Consider the following 17,835-nt stretch of genomic DNA (forward strand, 5'->3'; position numbering starts at 1 on the left):
CAGATTGTTGCCTGGAAGAAGAATATAAAGAAAAGCAGGATGATTCAAACATTTGTGGTGCATAGAAGCTGAATGCTGTTTCTCCATGTTTGGTTCTGGTTTTGGGTTTGGACACCAGAACCAGAAGACCTGGAACATCTGGAAGGTTGACACATTTTAAAGTATTTTGATGGCTGGTGCGTTCACACCAGCAGTGTTCAGTCCACTTTGATTGAACTCCAATACTTGTATCCGGTTTCAGTCCAGTTCTGTTGTTGAAGTGTGAATGCTAATCGAACTCTAGTCTCCTCGGTCTCAATTCGGTTGAAGTGAACACTGGTGCGGTGAACGCCAAGCGGACCAGACACTGCAGAAAACACACTTATAAAGTAACAGAAGGATAGTGAGAAAGCTAGCAGCCGCATTCTAGACCAGCTGCAGCTGACCGGTTTTAGACAAACCTTTGAAGACACTGTTGCAGTAATCAACAGTCTAAATATGAACACATAGATGTATTTCTCCAGATCTTGCTGGGATATTACTCCTTTAATCCTGGAAATGTGTGATGGAAGGCCGACTTTGTAACTATCTTTATGTGTCTCTGAAGGTTCTGGTTTGTCTCTACAGAGAGATTTAATTAGTTTTTAGTTTCTCTGCTTCTTTCTTCATCAATTTTTCTTCTCAGTTGAACTGAAAACCTACTGGATAGAAGGAGGACAGATTTCTCAAGCTCCTATTGGGTGAGGAGTTTTTGCTCTCTTCTGATTGGCTGTAATAGTTTAAGAATAGAGTCATTCAGTCTTTATTCAAAACACAAACAGTCCGGTCCTGCCTCACTGCCCCAGGTGGTCCTGCAGTCCAGCAGAGGGCCACTTTAAAAACCTTGCTGGTTTGCAGGTCCACTAACGATACGGCAAGCACTCGCCATATTCAAGAGAGCAGCGTGAAGCTTTAAGTTTGACTTTCCCCTCTGCATGTTGGAGCAAAATCAGGAGGCGAAGAAACCTGCTGGGTTCATGTTGCAGAGGGTGGAGAAGAAGAGCTGGCAGCCGGACAAATCAGGAGTGTTGGGGAGAAACTGAAGTAAAAGGGTGGAAAATTATAGATAAATACAAGAAAGGCAAAGTTATTGAGTTGATTTGAGTTTCCAGACAGAAATTAGTCAAAAAAGAGACAGTTAGTCAGAGGCAGTGAGTGGATGAAAGAGCAGACGTCTGAAAATTGCTGTAGGGCAGCGGGAGCGACTGTGGGCGGGGAGAGAGGAAGTGTGGTCGACAGGAGAGGAATTTAAAGTCTCATTGTTCTGGAAAAGCAGAGGCAGCGAGAGCCGAGGAACAGGAGGACGACATGGACCCGAGCGCAGCTTTGGAAAAGGTATGGACACCTTCAGACACGGCCAGATGTGGAGGTCAGGGGTCAGTCAGGCTGGTGGGATGTAGCATCTCCTCCTGCTGGTGGAAATCATTTTCATTATGGCCAGTAAACTTTAATTTTATTTAAGGATAAAATTTAGCTGATTAAAAATTCATTTAGCACATGTTTGTACTTCCATTTTGGTTTCTGTTGCTTCTAAAAACAGCTTTAGAAATATTTTTTAGTGTCTGAAAACAAGCAGTTTCAAAAACTTACTAATTGTATACTTAGCAATTCCAGCTAAAACTGTTACCTGGCAACCCAAGCTGAGCTCCAACACGTTTGGTTAGCTGGTTTTACAATGGCTGCTGGATAGTTGACTTTCCATCCTGAAACCACTTCCTGCATTCTTGTTGGTTGTGCAGGAGGCTCTACAAATGCTTTTCAAAGCTGTACAGTTGTACAAAATAGGCAGAACTGATCAGACTAAAATTTCATCATTCAAGAATGATTTTGTACAAAAAATGTAAAATATGTTTTAACCTGTTCAGAGAAGCATAATAAAACCAAGTTTACCTTCTGAAAACAATAAAATCCAGAGTCAGTTCAGTACACTTGTTTTAATTACGTTTACAGCTAGAAGCTTACATCCTCTCACTATCTGCAGTGATATCATATTCATTCTGACATTTTGCTGATTCGTTTGATCCATTAATTAAAAGTTAAATAGCAAAAACATGAAAGGATTTTTTAAAATAAGAACTGTATGCACACGTTTTGTATGGGCTAAAACATATACATTTAAGTTATCTTTTAATTTTACAAACATCTTTTTTTGTAAAAAAAAAAGATGTTTTTTTTTTACAAAAAAAAACATCTTTTTTTTGGTAGTAGTATTAATGTTTTCGAGTCGCCGCTGAAGATTAGGGTGATGGCAAGGAGGCCCTCCGGCACTAAAGAGTGAATCCAAAGTGCAAAAAGTTGCAAAGCAATTTAAACTATCTTTAATTTAAAAAAACTATTTCTTCAGAGCAAACTTTTATTTTCTACTTGCTTTATGCTAAAACAAACTCACTGAGAATAGAATAGAATAGAATAGAATAGAACAGCTCTTCACTTGTCCATCATTATTTTTATTGCCTGGAAAACCCCAGTGGGCCGATGCAGGAGCCAGGCGGTACACCTGAAGTAATTCTGCAGCCTGTTAAAGGTACAACTGTTATTTTACATCTCTGTAAATAAAATGGTAACAAAACTTTTATTAATTTGTTAAAACTTACAAAATAATTAAAAGTTACAAGTTAAAATATTTAGTTTTGCTTTTCAATAAAGACAAATTATTATAAAATAAAAAGAATACATTAGGATTTAAGAAATATATTTTTTAGTCATTTTTCTGTTGTCTTTTAAACGACACCACAGTTTAACGTTGGAGCTTGAAGCCCGTCATTGGGCCAGCAACCCGTCCAGAGGTCCAGACGGGACAGCGCCACCTGTTGATGTTTATCTGTTTGTTTAAGCCCAGAAGCTTTAAAATGTTCCACCGCCATGATAGAAATAACTCCCAGCACTCCCAGCAGGGAATGGTCCACTGGGCCAATCCAGAGATGTCCAAAGTGTGGTCTGGGGGCCATTTGTAGCCCTCAGACTGATTTTTTGTGGCCCATAAATGCATTTTCGGAGAGATGCGAAATTGAGCCATCCAGTGCAGGTGGCTGGAGCAGGTGGACACTTTTTATTTCTAATTAGGGTAAAATTATTACTGACATAATTTTCCTACAATGGAAAATGTTGCAGAAGCATTTGTCTTTAATAATAAGTAGAACCACATCAATCCACAAACTTTTTCTTAAAAGCCGACTTCGCTGCAGCCAAATCTGTTTTATTAAATTTAGAAAAGGGTCAATATTAGAATTCAGGAATTCAATTTTTTTTTATTGTCAGACCATATTACAAATACCATATTGAGATACCATAATGTAGTGCCATTTCATAGCAGAATCAAGTAACTGTTTTAACTTCACTTGTTATAAAAATGCGATATAAAAATGCTACATGTATATATATCAAGTATGACATAATAGAAATTTTACTTCCCAATTTAATGCCTTGAAATTGGACCCGTGTCTCATTAAAAACTCCTGGTTTTTCTGAAGCTCCGCCTTCAGGAAGTCCTCGGTTAACCCTTTAACGACTGACAGCGTTGCATTTAGACGTAGCTTCTGTAATGAGCTAATTGTTGCTGGCTAGTCTGAAGGAGCTGAGTGAGGAAGGGAAAATGGCTCTGAAACTACATCTCTGAGGAGGAGCTGTGCCTTGAAGGCGGGGCTAAGGCCACTCATGCATTTTGCTCAGCTGTTTGGTTGCCATGGAGATTAAATGATTTCTCAAACATGCATGAAAGAATCGAAGCTGCAGGAATAGTTATTACATTTTGGATCCTACAAAGTAGCTTTTAAGTAAATTTTTTGAGCTAGAAGCTATGAGCTCTAGGACAATACCTTGATCGTTGTCTCGCTCCACCTTTAAATAGCTGCTGGAAACTCTATCTGGGTTTTGTTTTAGTTCCAGACCAACATGAAGCCCAGAGGATCCATGACTGCTGTCCTGCCTTTCCTGTGACCTCCAGCCTCTTATCTCTCTGCGTTTCCTGCGTTTCCCTCCTCTCATAGCTGACATATTTAAAATAACTTGGCTGAGAGTGACCCCACCTAAATGCTCGCCTTATCCGATTCCTAAATATAGAAACGCTGAGCTATTTAATCCAGAAGAGAGGTTTCTATTTCCCTCTTTATTGTTTAACAATGCGCTTATAAAGAGACAAAAACTAAATAAAATCTGCAACACGTGGAAGGACGCGGCTTCATTGCCCAAACTATTGAAATGTTGAGACTTTCTAATCAGATGCAGCGTTTATTAAAAACATTTCAAATTTAGCATGAATTTTGGTCAAGAGTTTGTGTATTTATGACATTGTTATTGTCTAATCAGTTAATAAAAAAGATGATTTATTGTCAGAATTTTCCAGAATGACACAACGCAGTGTTATTATGATAAAGTGACTGTGCCGCTGCCAGTCAGCCGACTCCAGAGGAATGTAATTACAGTTTTGTTCTGCTGAAGCTGTTTTGACAACAAGCCTTCACCACTGAACTTGTTTTATTAGAGGCTGATCATTCACACCCTGTTTCAGACACGAGTCTCGTTTTTGTCCCGTTATGATGGTGGATTAGTTCAGCTGTCTAAACATTCGCCTGCCGAGAAACAGCAGGAAGGACAGAAGGCTGAAGGCAGTGAGTGGGTTGCTAGGTAACGGGCAGAGTTCCGCCGGGGTTGCTAGGAGACGGGCAGAGTTCCGCTGGGGTTGCTAGGTGACGGGCAGAGTTCCGCTGGGGTTGCTAGGTGACGGGCAGAGTTCCGCTGGGGTTGCTAGGTGACGGGCAGCATGATTTGTGATGTTCCATTCTTCAGGTTTTTTGAAAAGGCTCATTTCCCAGGAACAAAAGAAACATTAATTTATCTACAAAAATGGTTTTCAGTAGGTTTTTTAAAAAGCGCCTGGCCATTTAGGAGGTAGGAGAGAAAAAAGGTGCTAAATCTGTTGGTGCCTCTTGGCCAGGACTTTATTAAAAATTAGTTTTTAATCTCAGTGGTTTTTTTTATCTTGGTAAAATAAAGGTTAAAAAATATTGTCGTAGTATTATTTAGGTCAACTCTACAACAAAATGTAAAAGTCAAGCTGCCATCTATGTTTTTATAAGACATGAATAAAGTCATAATATTACAAGAATAACATTATAGTAATAACAGAATAAAGTCAATTTAATACAAGTCTTAATATTATCAGACTAAAGTAGTAATATTAGGAAAGTAATAATTTTATGAGGGCTCTAACAAAATAAAATATATAAAATATGTAATCATCCAAAAGTTTTCTTATAATTTTCTCGTAATTTTAAGATTTCTGGTAAAATTGCATCTTCATTCTGATAATATTGTGACCATATTCAGCAAAATATATCATAGCTGAACTCTAATGCTCATTTGTAACCTGCATTGCATTACAAATATGCAAAAACTTTATTTTTGTTTTTATATTTTGACTTCTTCAGCATCGGCAAATATTTCTTATGCCACAAAATTTTCCAGTTTATTTTATTAGTAGTTAAGGATAATCTGTTGTTATAAAACCAATTTTACATTTTTGCGGTAATTTCTTCCACCACTAGCAAATTCTAAATATTTTCTCCTGAATAAAATACAGTTGTGTCATCTGCAATGACACAACAGCCAATTATATGTAGATAATAATGCCATGTTTTCATTTTTAGAAGGTTAGATCTAAGTATGGAAATGTTTGAGGAGCGTTAATCCTGGACCAAATCCCTCTGTCCAGGATTGGTTTCTATTGAGCTCTTGTTGTGTCCGTCGTTCTGTAGCCGCTAAAACCAGCGATGGTATCACCTGCTGACAGACGGACAGGTGCGCTGACTCCCAGACAAAAAGCTGCAGATTGTTTTTCCTGTCAGGTTTTCTGCCAGAGGCTTTAAAGTCTCTTTGTCATCTCACATGTTTAGGTATTTCTGGAGCTGCTAAGAAACCTATGACAGTTCCTATTTTTGATTTATAAGTAGCACATCAGCTTCTAAAAACCGGAATAGTCCAACATATAGTGGCTCCGTTATGGCTTAATGAGGTGATGTGATCCAGGAATAACAGATTTTGTAATCTGGCAAAAAATGGAGATTCAAGTTCAGTGAATGTAATCAAGGGAAAATTCAAGAGCTTGATTTAAACTTTCATTCCTTTTGGTATTAAATTTTAATTTTTCACAATTTTTTAACTAAAATGTCATTTTTCAGTCATGTTATCTGATTAGTGGTACAGATCACTTCACTTAAAACGCCTTGCTCTCTCTCACTTTCTCACAGCTTGAATGATCTACAGACATGGCTGAACGTCTTAAACAGAAAATTATCACTTCTGGGTCATTAACTTTGTTGGAAAACTAAATTTGCTGTAAATATAGTAAACAAAAGCAGGGAAGCAGGAATGTTTCATTCAAAACTACTATCAAGAAACATTTTTTTCATAGCATTTAGTCAGTAATTCAAAACAATTTTCATTATCATTCATTTTTATTAATTAATCATGTTGATTTTTATAAAATATGACAAATTCAATTTCAACTGACTGAAATGGACATCAATAACCTTTTGAAAAATGGATTCTTAATTTATTCACTGCAAAAAATAAAATCTAGTACAAAAGTATTTTTGGTGCAAATATCTTTGTGCACTGAAATAAGGCAAAACTAATCTACCAGTAACTTTTCAGCAATAAATAGGAGCTTGATTAAACAGTTCTAGGTCTACTGGTAGATTATTTCACTTATAACATGGGAAAAATGTCTTATTATTAGTTTAATAATCTGCCACTGGAAATACAATATTTTTTAAATCAATGTTATGGAATAATTGGCTTAAAACAAGCTCCTATATCTTTCTGAAAATGAACTTATAAGTTAATTTTGTTAGAAAATAGCTATTTTTCTGACTACTTTAATCTTATAAATTTAAACAAATAATCAACCATCTGCTAAAATTGAGACATTACATTTAACTTCAGTTTGAAATTGTTAAAATTAAGTAGTGTTGATTGTCAAAGGAGGTAAAAATATAAAATATATATTTTTTTATTTTTGCACCTAAAAACGTTGGTTGTGAAATCATGAATGGTTGAAATGAGAGTAACACCTGAATCATGGGTTAATAAAACACAGTCAGCGCTGCAGATGGGGATCAGTGATGTTAGCAGGAACCGTCACTGGGTGGAGCGATGAGGTCATCCGCCCTGACCGCACCGTTTGTATATGTGGCCTCGGTTCTGCTGCCTCCACACCCGGAGAAAAGACTCACCAAACAAGCCTCATGTCTCAGCTAACACTCCCACACACACACACACACACACACACACACACACACACACACACACACACACACACACACACACACACACACACAGAAAACACACACACACACACACACACACACAGAAACACACACACACACAGAAACACACACACACACACACCTTTATCAACGCCTCCTCAGGCTTTGAAGGGAGTCGGAGTTGTTAGTCCTGACGTCTTGTTTGTGCTGGAGAACAAAATGCTTTTCAAACAAGCAGCTCTATCTTGTTCACTCATAAAAAAAAATCACATTTTGCTTTTTATATTTCCACTTGTGTTTCTACTCCTTATAAAACATCATAAAACTTAAATAAATAAATAAATAAAAATCACCCAGCTTATTTTTGGGCAATATGTTTATGTTTTTGATGTCTGAAATTTTTGTTTTTTCAAAATCCTCCCAATTATTTTCATGTTTTTTTTCCCCATTTTTTTTTTTTTTTATATTTAGGTCATTTCTAAATTATTTTGACTTTACATTTATATTTACTAATATTTCACACTTTGGATAGGAGTTTTTCTTTAACAAAGCAATTTCTACTTTGGATCAATAAAGTATATTAGGACTTGCTAAGCTTTTAGCTACTGTATCTTTATATAGAACTGGCACTGTGGCTTTACCTAGCAGCCCCAGCAAAGCTCAGACCAGCAACCTGAGTGGATCTCTGCCCATTTGGTCATCTGGTTTTCTTGTTGCATAATGGCTGCTGGAAAAGACAAGAGGCCCTGCAACAACTCATTCTGAAAGGAAATGGTTCTGTTTTAAAACATGCAAAAAGCCTGCATCCAAAACTATTGAAGAACGATTGCTTGAATCGTTTGTAAGAAAGAGAACCGCAACAGCTGAAAATGTTACAAATGTTTTGGTATCCAGTTGAACCAAATCTACCGGACTATCAGGCCTTAAACAAACTTTGTCCACATCACCAAACTACAACCACAGGCAGATCACAATCAAAAAGCAAAAAAAGCAGAAAATTAATGCTATCGTTCACAACTCCTCCTTCTGGACGCTGATTGGTCAGAATGAAAGTGAAATTGATCTGAATGGGAGAAAGCACCACAGGGAGATGAGAATCAATTTGTGCAGAATGTAATGGTGAAGCTACAGCCTGTGGACTTTCTGTTTCAATAACCCAAGTTACAAGTCAAGTTGTTTTCGTGTTTCAAGGGACTTTTATCTCTCCTCAGTAAACAAACTTTGTTCCTTTCCAGATGTTTGGCCTTGTTATTCCTCGCTATGCTGCTATGTTTTTACCCTGTTCTGTTCCCAAATCTTTAAAACTCTGAATATTTATGATGATGTTTTAAAACACGTACATAGTCGAAACGTGGAGTGAGGTTTTGATTGTTTTTCTGTGTCTCCTCTCAGATGTCTCTCAGAGGTGCAGGGGCGTGTCTGGTTTGTAAAAGCAGCTGCTCTGGATTTCAGCCTCATTCCTGGAGGTACAGTTGCTTCATCTTGTGCTTTTTTATTTTACTTTGCCAACAAAAAGAAAAAACAGTGAGACGAATGAAAAAAAAAATCACAGCGACAATCCCACAAAAGTTGTTGTTGGCAGTCATTTACTCTGCAAACAAATTGATCAACACACGATAGGAGTGAACAGAGTTGGGCAGTAAGAAGTTGCATAACCTTTAGCATTTAGCATTAGAAGAATTAATACCTATAATTTCAGGGTTATCACAGCTAAGGTTTTAGCTAATGCTAACCCATTAATATTTAAATGTTAATCTGTTGAAAAGCACTTTTTGAAAAGTTACTTTTAGGAGTAATTTTACTACTCTGTACTTTTACATTTACTTGAGTAATTCCAGCATGAAGTATTTCTACTCTTCCTCGAGTTCAACTTTTGGATTTTCTTCCCACTGATGAAAAACCAACATATTTTAACCAGAAACAAACACATATCTGCAGTTTCTGTTAAAGTTTCAGAAGTTTTTCATTGAAAATAACTCATTTCTTTGGCCTGATTTTTGTTGCTTAATAATTGTTATTTATGTGAATCATTTTGGTCTTTCAAAAACCCAAATTTCCACATAACTTTATAGTTTTAAACAGTAAAAGATCGATGTTTTGATTTGAGTAGACCTTTTACCAAAAGCCTTTTCAGTCTTACTTAAGTCAATTCTTGGACGCTACTTGTTAAAATCTTTGGCCTCTGGGAATCAACATGGCAGCTGTTATGCTGATATGCAACTGTTATAGACAATATTTTATCAGAGGCATCTCAATCTTGTTTTTAAATAAATAATGAATGAAAATCGTAAATTAAACCTGTTGGAAGATGATGACCTCTGTGCGGGGCTCTGTCCAGGAAAGCCTGCGTGGCGTGCGGGTGCAGCACGGTCAACCACGCGGCTCCGGACGGCGACGCGGAGGACGACCAGCGGATGGGACGCCTTCTCGGAGACTCGCCATGCTCCCACCTAACCGCAAAGGTCAAAGGTGGCGGAGGCCTTCGCGTGTACAAGAGAAACCGAATGATTGTGACGAACCCGGTGGTGTCGCGCAAAGACCCGACTTTCAACACCACCACGTATGACTGGGCGCCGGCGGGACTCAACCAGAAACTGGTGAGACTCAGCAGAACATGAGGCAGAAATGTTCTGTCACTTCCTTATTCTACGTCATCCTGACGTCGTTCCTCCTGTTCTTGAAGAACATTTCATTTCTGCTATATTGTTGTTGTATTTGTTTCAATTGAAAAAGTTTTAGCATTAGCTTCATATCGCATTTAACGCTAGCAGAATTAATGTTTATGATCAATCCTTCAGGGTTAGCCAGCTAATTTTAGAGCTAAGAGTTCCCACCAATATCTAAATGTCAACATGGTGAAGAGCATATCAGCTTTAGCTTCTGCTAAATAATGCATTTGAGTTGCACGTTAGCATTAGCGGAACTAATGTTTATAATAAGGCTTTGGATATAGCGCAGCTAACCTTTCACTTGGCGGTGCCCACCAATATTTAAATGTCAATGTGTTGAAAAGCACTTTAGCATTAGCTTCTGCTAAATACCGTGTTTAATGTTAGTGGAACTCATTTTTATTATTTTTGTGCTTTAGGTTTAGCGTCACTAATGTTTTAGTTGGCATTGCTCTCCACTATTTAAATGTTATACTGTCTTAAAATAGTGAAATCCCAAACAGCATGCAGCGCGTTATTAGCGCTAAACATCCACATATAATCATATAGCCAGAAGAAATAGCATGGAAATCTGAAGCCAGTTTTTACCCTAAAATAACTCGCACATTCATTTCCTAAAAGTCAGCCATGTTCATAGCCAACACTTCTGAGTAAAAACGATACAGTTACAAGTTTGACAGTGAATCTGATATGAATCTAACATCTGCTACTGATCAGCTATGAGCAACACGAGCTAAAGCCTTAGCTTTAGTTAGCTTTTAGCTGCCTTTAGCTTTTTAGCTAATTGTAGTTTACACACACTGTATACACGCTAGTGACCCACAACCGTTAGCAAATTATCTAAAAACACCAGAGAAACAGCCTGTAAATAAACAGAGGGGGTAAACACAGCGAGTCCAGCATGTCAGACTGGAGCTGAAGGTTTTGAGCAAAACTCCAGAAAAACTGTGGAAATTGTAATTAGGAAAAGTGTGGTTGAGAACCACAAACGTAGACGTGCAGCAGCTGAATCCTGTCCAGTGAGCCTGAAGGCTGCGGCTTGGAGGCTTCAGCAGAAAATAATCTCCAAAAAAGCAAAGATGAGGCCACCGCTGCTACCTACAGCAGACAGGATCCTTTTGGATATCTGGAAGCTGGTTACATTATTTACACACAGAAATTCACAACAAACTGTAATGAATGAATCCTTTTAGATTTATAAGGTCAGTGTGTCAAACTCAAGGCCCACGGGCCAAATCCGGCCCGCCAGAAGTTTTTTTGCGCCCTCTAGACTCTACAAATAGATGTCATTATTTACCAAACAATGCAAAGTTGACTCTTTTAATGCCCTTCATCTGAAGTTTTACCTCATTTAATTTCAATGGGAGTCATTAAAATTTTAACAGTTTGTTAAAAGGTTGTTACTTTCTACCCCTTAGAGACATTCTTGTGGCCCAAAATAAAAATTTGTTTGACTCTCCTGTGTTAAAAGAGAAGTAAATTAAAACTGCTTGAGTAAGTGTTTTTTTTACTCATATCTTTGTTGGAAGAACCAAAATGTATTTCTCTGCTGTTTCTTCTTGTCTGCTCTGCATTAAAATCAGCCCAGCCTGTAATTACATGACACTGCAGCTGAGAGACGGATCCAAACCCAGCAGAGAAACATGGTGTCTGCCTCGACCGGGTTGGACTCGGCTTGCTAACTCCAGACTGTTAGTCACCGTCTGTCAGCGGCGAAACAAGCTGACGACACACAGCTGTGTCTCAGAAAAAAACACCTGGAGAGAGCGACACTGAAACCTGCTGCTCAGGTTTCAGCTGAAACTGAACCAAGATACTAGAAAAACTACGGGTTCATTTCATAAAATCATAAAATAGTCCGATTTCTTGGTGTTTCCTGTGTAGGAACAGGATCATATTCATTATATAGCTCCAAAACATAAAAAGGTTTTTATTTTAAGTTCAACAAAGTTTTGGGCATGATTGAGCAAATTTATTCTCAGTTATATGAATTTTTGGATCACTTTCTTTTAAAATGCTCGTTTTATTTAACCAAGTTTAACAAAATAAAAGCTGTTTAATTTGTGCAGCTAAGTCCCTTTTTCTGTAAAATCTCTAAATAAACATGGTTCTATTTCTATAAAAGCCTGGTTATTAAAAAAATTATATTTTGTGTTTGTAAGATAATTTTTGAACTGCAGTTGTGGGCCGCAAAAATCAGTCCAACGGCCACAAATGGCCCTCGGGCCGCACGTTGGTTCCCCCTGATATAAACTGAAAATAAACCCAGACTCTATCACTTTAAATAGGCCAAAGCGTCTATAACTACACCAAAAAATAAAAACAACCCCAAAAAACCACTGCATTTGTGCTCATTTTCATTAATATTTTTAGAAACTTAATTTTTTTGTTTCTTTTTGAACTATCAGATTTGTCCACAAAGCTTTTAATTTGGTAAACTATAAAATTCTGTTCATTTCAGTTTGTTTAAATGGTGGTAATTCACTTCTCGACAATCACTTTACAGAAAGTCAACAACACAATGCTTGACACACTTTTTGCTTCCACACAACTTTCTGTGAACGTGCTGTAACTTTTCACAGTGCTCAAATTTTGTGAGATTCTGGATTTCAGGTTTTTTATTGTCAGAAATGAAAATGCAAGGTAAAAATTAACTTCAGATTTCCATAATATTCATTGTAGGTCAAATGTTTACATGTGGACATTTGGGATATTTGTTTCTTCAGGCCATGCAGTACATGGAGCTGCTCCCTGAAAGCCAGCGCCCCGTCTCTGGGACGCCCGGAGCCCTGCAGCGCCGCAGGCATCTCCTCAGCCAGCTCCCAGCCTACGATCAGGACCCATGAAGTGTCAGAGTCTGGGCAGCGAGGACGAGGTTTGGCTCAGCCCATAAATACGGGGCCGCCTATTTATGGGCGGAAAATAGAAGAGGAGTTCATTTCTCCCCCAAAAAACTCTCAAGATTAATCTAAAAAATTTTCTAGAAAAAAACTTTAATATTTCTGAGATTGAAAAGTAAAAAAACTTGTGAAGAAAATTTCTGAGATTAATGTAAAAATTTCTGAGATTTTTTGTTAAAATGTACTCCTTTTATATTTCTATGTTTTTGACACGCTGATGCACCCAGGCGACTTAAAGTGGGCTAAGTCATCTTTAACTGATTCACCTGCAGGTTTCGGCCATGATTCTGTTTCGTGAAACAGTTCAAACTGGAGTTCTGGGAGTCGGGGAGGTCGGCTTACCTGGAGAGGGCGGCGCTCTGAAAGAAGCAGCTGCTCAGCGGACAGCAAAGAGGTCAAAGATCGCGGCGAGAAGGCAGAGGCCGTGCAGCACCAGAATCAGAGCCGCAGCACCTCCTCCTCTGCTGTGAACGGAACCGACGACAAAACTGAATATGTAAGGAAATACAGAACGTTAAAAACAAATTTTATGTGAAAATTTGTATAGAGTTGCTTTGACAACAATAAACAAGCCACTGTCTCATATGAGAGACATATTGACCTCTCTGTCAATATGAGAGGGTTCTGATCAGCAGAGATTTTGTCAATGTTTATTTCTCTTGTTGATCAACAGTGTCAATATACTTTCTTTCTGTTGGACTCGAAGTCATGGTTCATCTGTGCTTGGTGTACTTGCCTACTAAGATGGCGGTTCATTAGTGTGGATCCAGTCCAGACCTGTTTCATAAAATACTATGCATAGCCAAAAAATGGCTGGATGTACTTTTAATATGTATCTTTAGAAGCAATTGAAAACCAAATGGAAGTATAAAAACATGCACAATGCAATGGATTTTGCAAAATAGAGCCCCTAAGAAAACCAAAAAATCAACGACGCCAGTGATCAAGGTTTCCAGCGATCAAGGTTTCCAGTGATCAAGGTTTCCAGCGATCAAGGTTTCCAGTGATCAAGGTTTCCAGTGATTATGGATTCCAGTGATCAAGATTTCCAGTGATCATGGTTTCCAGTGATCATGGTTTCCAGTGATCATGGTTTCCAGTGATCATGGTTTCCAGTGATCATGGTTTCCAGTGATTATGGTTTCCAGTGATCAGGGTTTCCAGTGATCATGGTTTCCAGTGATCAAGGTTTCCAGTGATCAAGGTTTCCAGTGATCATGGTTTCCAGTGATCATGGTTTCCAGTGATCAAGGTTTCCAGTGATCATGGTTTCCAGTGATCATGGTTTCCAGTGATCATGGTTTCCAGTGATCAAGGTTTCCAGTGATCAGGGTTTCCAGTGATCAGGGTTTCCAGTGATCATGGTTTCCAGTGATCAAGGTTTCCAGTGATTATGGTTTCCAGTGATCATGGTTTCCAGTGATCAAGGTTTCCAGTGATCATGGTTTCCAGTGATCATGGTTTCCAGTGATCAAGGTTTCCAGTGATTATGGTTTCCAGTGATCATGGTTTCCAGTGATCAAGGTTTCCAGTGATCATGGTTTCCAGTGATCAGGGTTTCCAGTGATCAAGGTTTCCAGTGATCAAGGTTTCCAGTAATCAGGGTTTCCAGTGATCAGGATTTCCAGTGATCAAGGTTTCCAGTGATCATGGTTTCCAGTGATCAAGGTTTCCAGTGATCAAGGTTTCCAGTGATCATGGTTCCAGTGATCAGGGTTTCCAGTGATCATGGTTTCCAGTGATCATGGTTTCCAGTGATTATGGTTTCCAGTGATCATGGTTTCCAGTGATCATGGTTTCCAGTGATCAGGGTTTCCAGTGATCAAGGTTTCCAGTGATCATGGTTTCCAGTGATCATGGTTTCCAGTGATCAGGATTTCCAGTGATCATGGTTTCCAGTGATCATGGTTTCCAGTGATCATGGTTTCCAGTGATCAAGGTTTCCAGTGATCAAGGTTTCCAGTGATCATGGTTTCCAGTGATCACGGTTTCCAGTGATCATGGTTTCCAGTGATCAAGGTTTCCAGTGATCAAGGTTTCCAGTGATCAAGGTTTCCAGTGATTATGGTTTCCAGTGATCAAGGTTTCCAGTGATCAAGGTTTCCAGTGATCAAGGTTTCCAGTGATTATGGTTTCCAGTGATCATGGTTTCCAGTGATCAAGGTTTCCAGTGATCAAAGTTTCCAGTGATCAATATTTCCAGTGATCAAGGTTTCCAGTGATCAGGTTTCCAGTGATCAAGGTTTCCAGTGATCAAGGTTTCCAGTGATCAAGGTTTCCAGCTGTTTTGCTGCAAATTCAAACTTTTTTGTTCCTTTGTCCCCAAGCGGTGTACTGGTTGCCACGGAGACGTGTCAAAGGACAGTCCGGTTGTTTACGCGGAGCGTGCAGGTTACCATGACGCCCTGTGGCACCCCACCTGCTTCGTGTGCTCAGACTGCGGCCACGGCCTAGTGGACCTGGTCTACTTCTGGTCCAATCAGAAGCTGCTCTGCGGACGGCACTACTGCGAGTCGGTGTGGCCGCGCTGCTGCGGCTGTGACGAGGTGACGCGCCCGCTCTGAATGCATGATGAACCTTTCTTCACTCTCTGTCTTTGAATCAACGCTGCTTCTCTATCCTCAGCTCATCTTCTGCAAGTCGTTCATCACGGCGGAAGACGGACGGACGTGGCATCCCCAACACTACTGCTGCTGGAAGTGCGGCCAGAGCCTGGATTCGCCCTGTCAGCACTGACGAAACGCATCACAAGCAGATGGGATTATTATTACTGCAAATCATGTCTAACATGGTTCTTTCTGTTTGTAGACAGCTGTAACATGTAAATCCTAAGCAATAAAGAGCTGACTTATGTTTCTAGCTGACATGTAAGGCTGTTTATTTTCTGGCTCCACCAACACAAACGGTAAAACTGTTTTATTAGTGCATGAAACACTTGAAGGGACATTAAACTGTCCTCCAAGCACTTAGAGACTCACCCAGAAATGTGTTTAAAATGGCTGAAGGAACTTCCTCTCAGTCTCTCAGCTCTTAAATCCCTGACAGCAGCTTTGTACGGAAGCCCAGAAGTGACATTTCAGGGAAACATCATAAAACCAATGAAATCAAATGTATAACGGAATTGCTGCATCCTTAAAAAGTCTTAAATCTATGTACATAGAATTAAGGCCTTAAAATGTATTTAAGTTGGCCTTAAATGCTGTAATCATATGTTGTAAATTTTGTCATGGCAGGACTGTTTGATGTTATATATTCTGTATAGTTATTTTTATGTCACAGGACTTTTCTGTCAGGCAAAGGTTTGAGTCACATGCAGAAATCTTCATTGCATTCTATGACTCCAGGTGGTTCAGGCTACCGCTACCTAGCTGCTAATGTGCTCTAGCTAACTAGGTTTATGCATCTGTCATAAGTAAATTTATTGCCAGTCAGTTGGAAAACTTTAATTTTCAGCATTGCTCGTTGCATTCTGTGCAAAATCTTTGAATTTCAAACTTAACCTACAAGGTTAAAGTTGTAGGGGCAATCTCAAAATATACAACTTTCTTCTGTAAATTTCTGCCATTATACAGGTCTTAAATCTAATCTATAATGGTTTTACAGGGGCATTAAAACCAGTCATGATTATTGTTCCCACTTGTGGTCACAGGATACTTCCTCTACTGCCCATTAGTTTGCTAGCATTAGCATTGATAGGCTAACTAGCATGAATTGCCTTCTTTATCGACTGGCCATTAGCATGGATAGGCTAACAACTAGCATGTCAATGCTGATCACCCACAACTCAAACTTTTAATCAAAGAAAATGGCTTTGATTAAAATACTTCTTAGCGGTGTCTCCTAGATGCATTGGAATGTTTTTTTGTAGTTTACTGCAATCCAACATGACATGTTGCATAAACTTTCTGTAACACCGAGATGAAGTTGGCTCCTGATTGAGGCTCCGATTCGGCTAAATGGAATAAATGAAGAAATTTTATTATTGGAAAAATGTAGGTAGCCAAAATAAATCAATATTCTTGGAGGTTTAGAGACTTGATGCATCCTCTAAAGACACTTGTTTTAACTATTTTAACACCAAATGTGTCTTGATATGCAGTGATACATACAGTAGCATCGGTATTAGCACAACTGCATCATCAGCTAACGTTAGCATTTCCGCTCTTTGAGGTTCAGCCAATCACAGCAAAAGAAGATTAATACTGCTCCCGGATAGGCTGCTTCACAAACGCCAGCCAATCGCGTGTCGAGTAGAACTGCTCCTACTGAGCTACACTTTCCATCAAATATTTTAATATAGATCTATTGTTAATACTCCACGAATAGTTTGGAGCCACTTTCCACAGAAATTCAGTGAATAGAATAGAATGAGGGTTAACTGTTGACATTTTAAATACTGAATCTTATAACTCATCTCCATTTTAAAAAATTGCACTGTGATCTAAAAATGAATGTCAGCTTTAGGTTTCAGCACAAATAAATGAAAATGTGATGTAAGAGCTTTAAAGGGGCATCAGGTTGGATTCCATACTTCCCAGCGCTCAGCTGACCTACTCCCTGCAGGAATGCCAGGTATTCCTGGTCTCTGGGTCGAGTTCCCGGGAAGTGCCGTCACCCAGCTGATCCACAAAAAAACACATTATTTTTAGTCCTGAAGCCAAACGAGTCCAGTTTGATTTGCTGAGATTTGTGGCTTTTAATAGAGTGTTGTGTAATCATAGCGATTTTATGGAGGAGCTGGATGCATTAATCACTTCCTTTGGTTTTTGAAACAGATTATACACCAAGATTTGAACTAATATGGTCAAAATGAGACACGAAAGTTTCCAGCTACATTATTACACAAATAAAACTCACATGTTGCTGTTGGCAGCAACATGTGAGCACGTCTCTGCTTTCATTTAAAGGAAATTGTGCCTGAAGTTAGTGAATGCGATAAAACATCCAGTTATTGACTTCAGTTTGCAACTTCAAATGGTTGCA

The 17,835-nt window shown here is 38.8% G+C and overlaps 1 protein-coding gene across 1 annotated transcript; it reads left to right on the forward strand.

The window, feature by feature from the left end:
• The first annotated feature begins 816 nt into the window (after positions 1–816).
• LOC129356172 (LIM and cysteine-rich domains protein 1-like) lies at positions 817–15,694 on the forward strand. The gene is given in 9 exon segments (XM_055025773.1): positions 817–1,353; positions 8,676–8,749; positions 9,622–9,880; positions 12,679–12,793; positions 12,796–12,827; positions 13,125–13,236; positions 13,239–13,348; positions 15,180–15,398; positions 15,478–15,694. Coding segments are annotated over 9 exon segments (1,059 nt in total). The 5' UTR covers positions 817–1,326; the 3' UTR covers positions 15,589–15,694.
• The last annotated feature ends 2,141 nt before the right edge of the window (positions 15,695–17,835 follow it).

Source organism: Poeciliopsis prolifica, unplaced genomic scaffold (assembly GCF_027474105.1).
Source record: "Poeciliopsis prolifica strain line A6 unplaced genomic scaffold, Auburn_PproV2 SCAFFOLD159, whole genome shotgun sequence".
Lineage (NCBI taxonomy): Eukaryota > Metazoa > Chordata > Actinopteri > Cyprinodontiformes > Poeciliidae > Poeciliopsis > Poeciliopsis prolifica.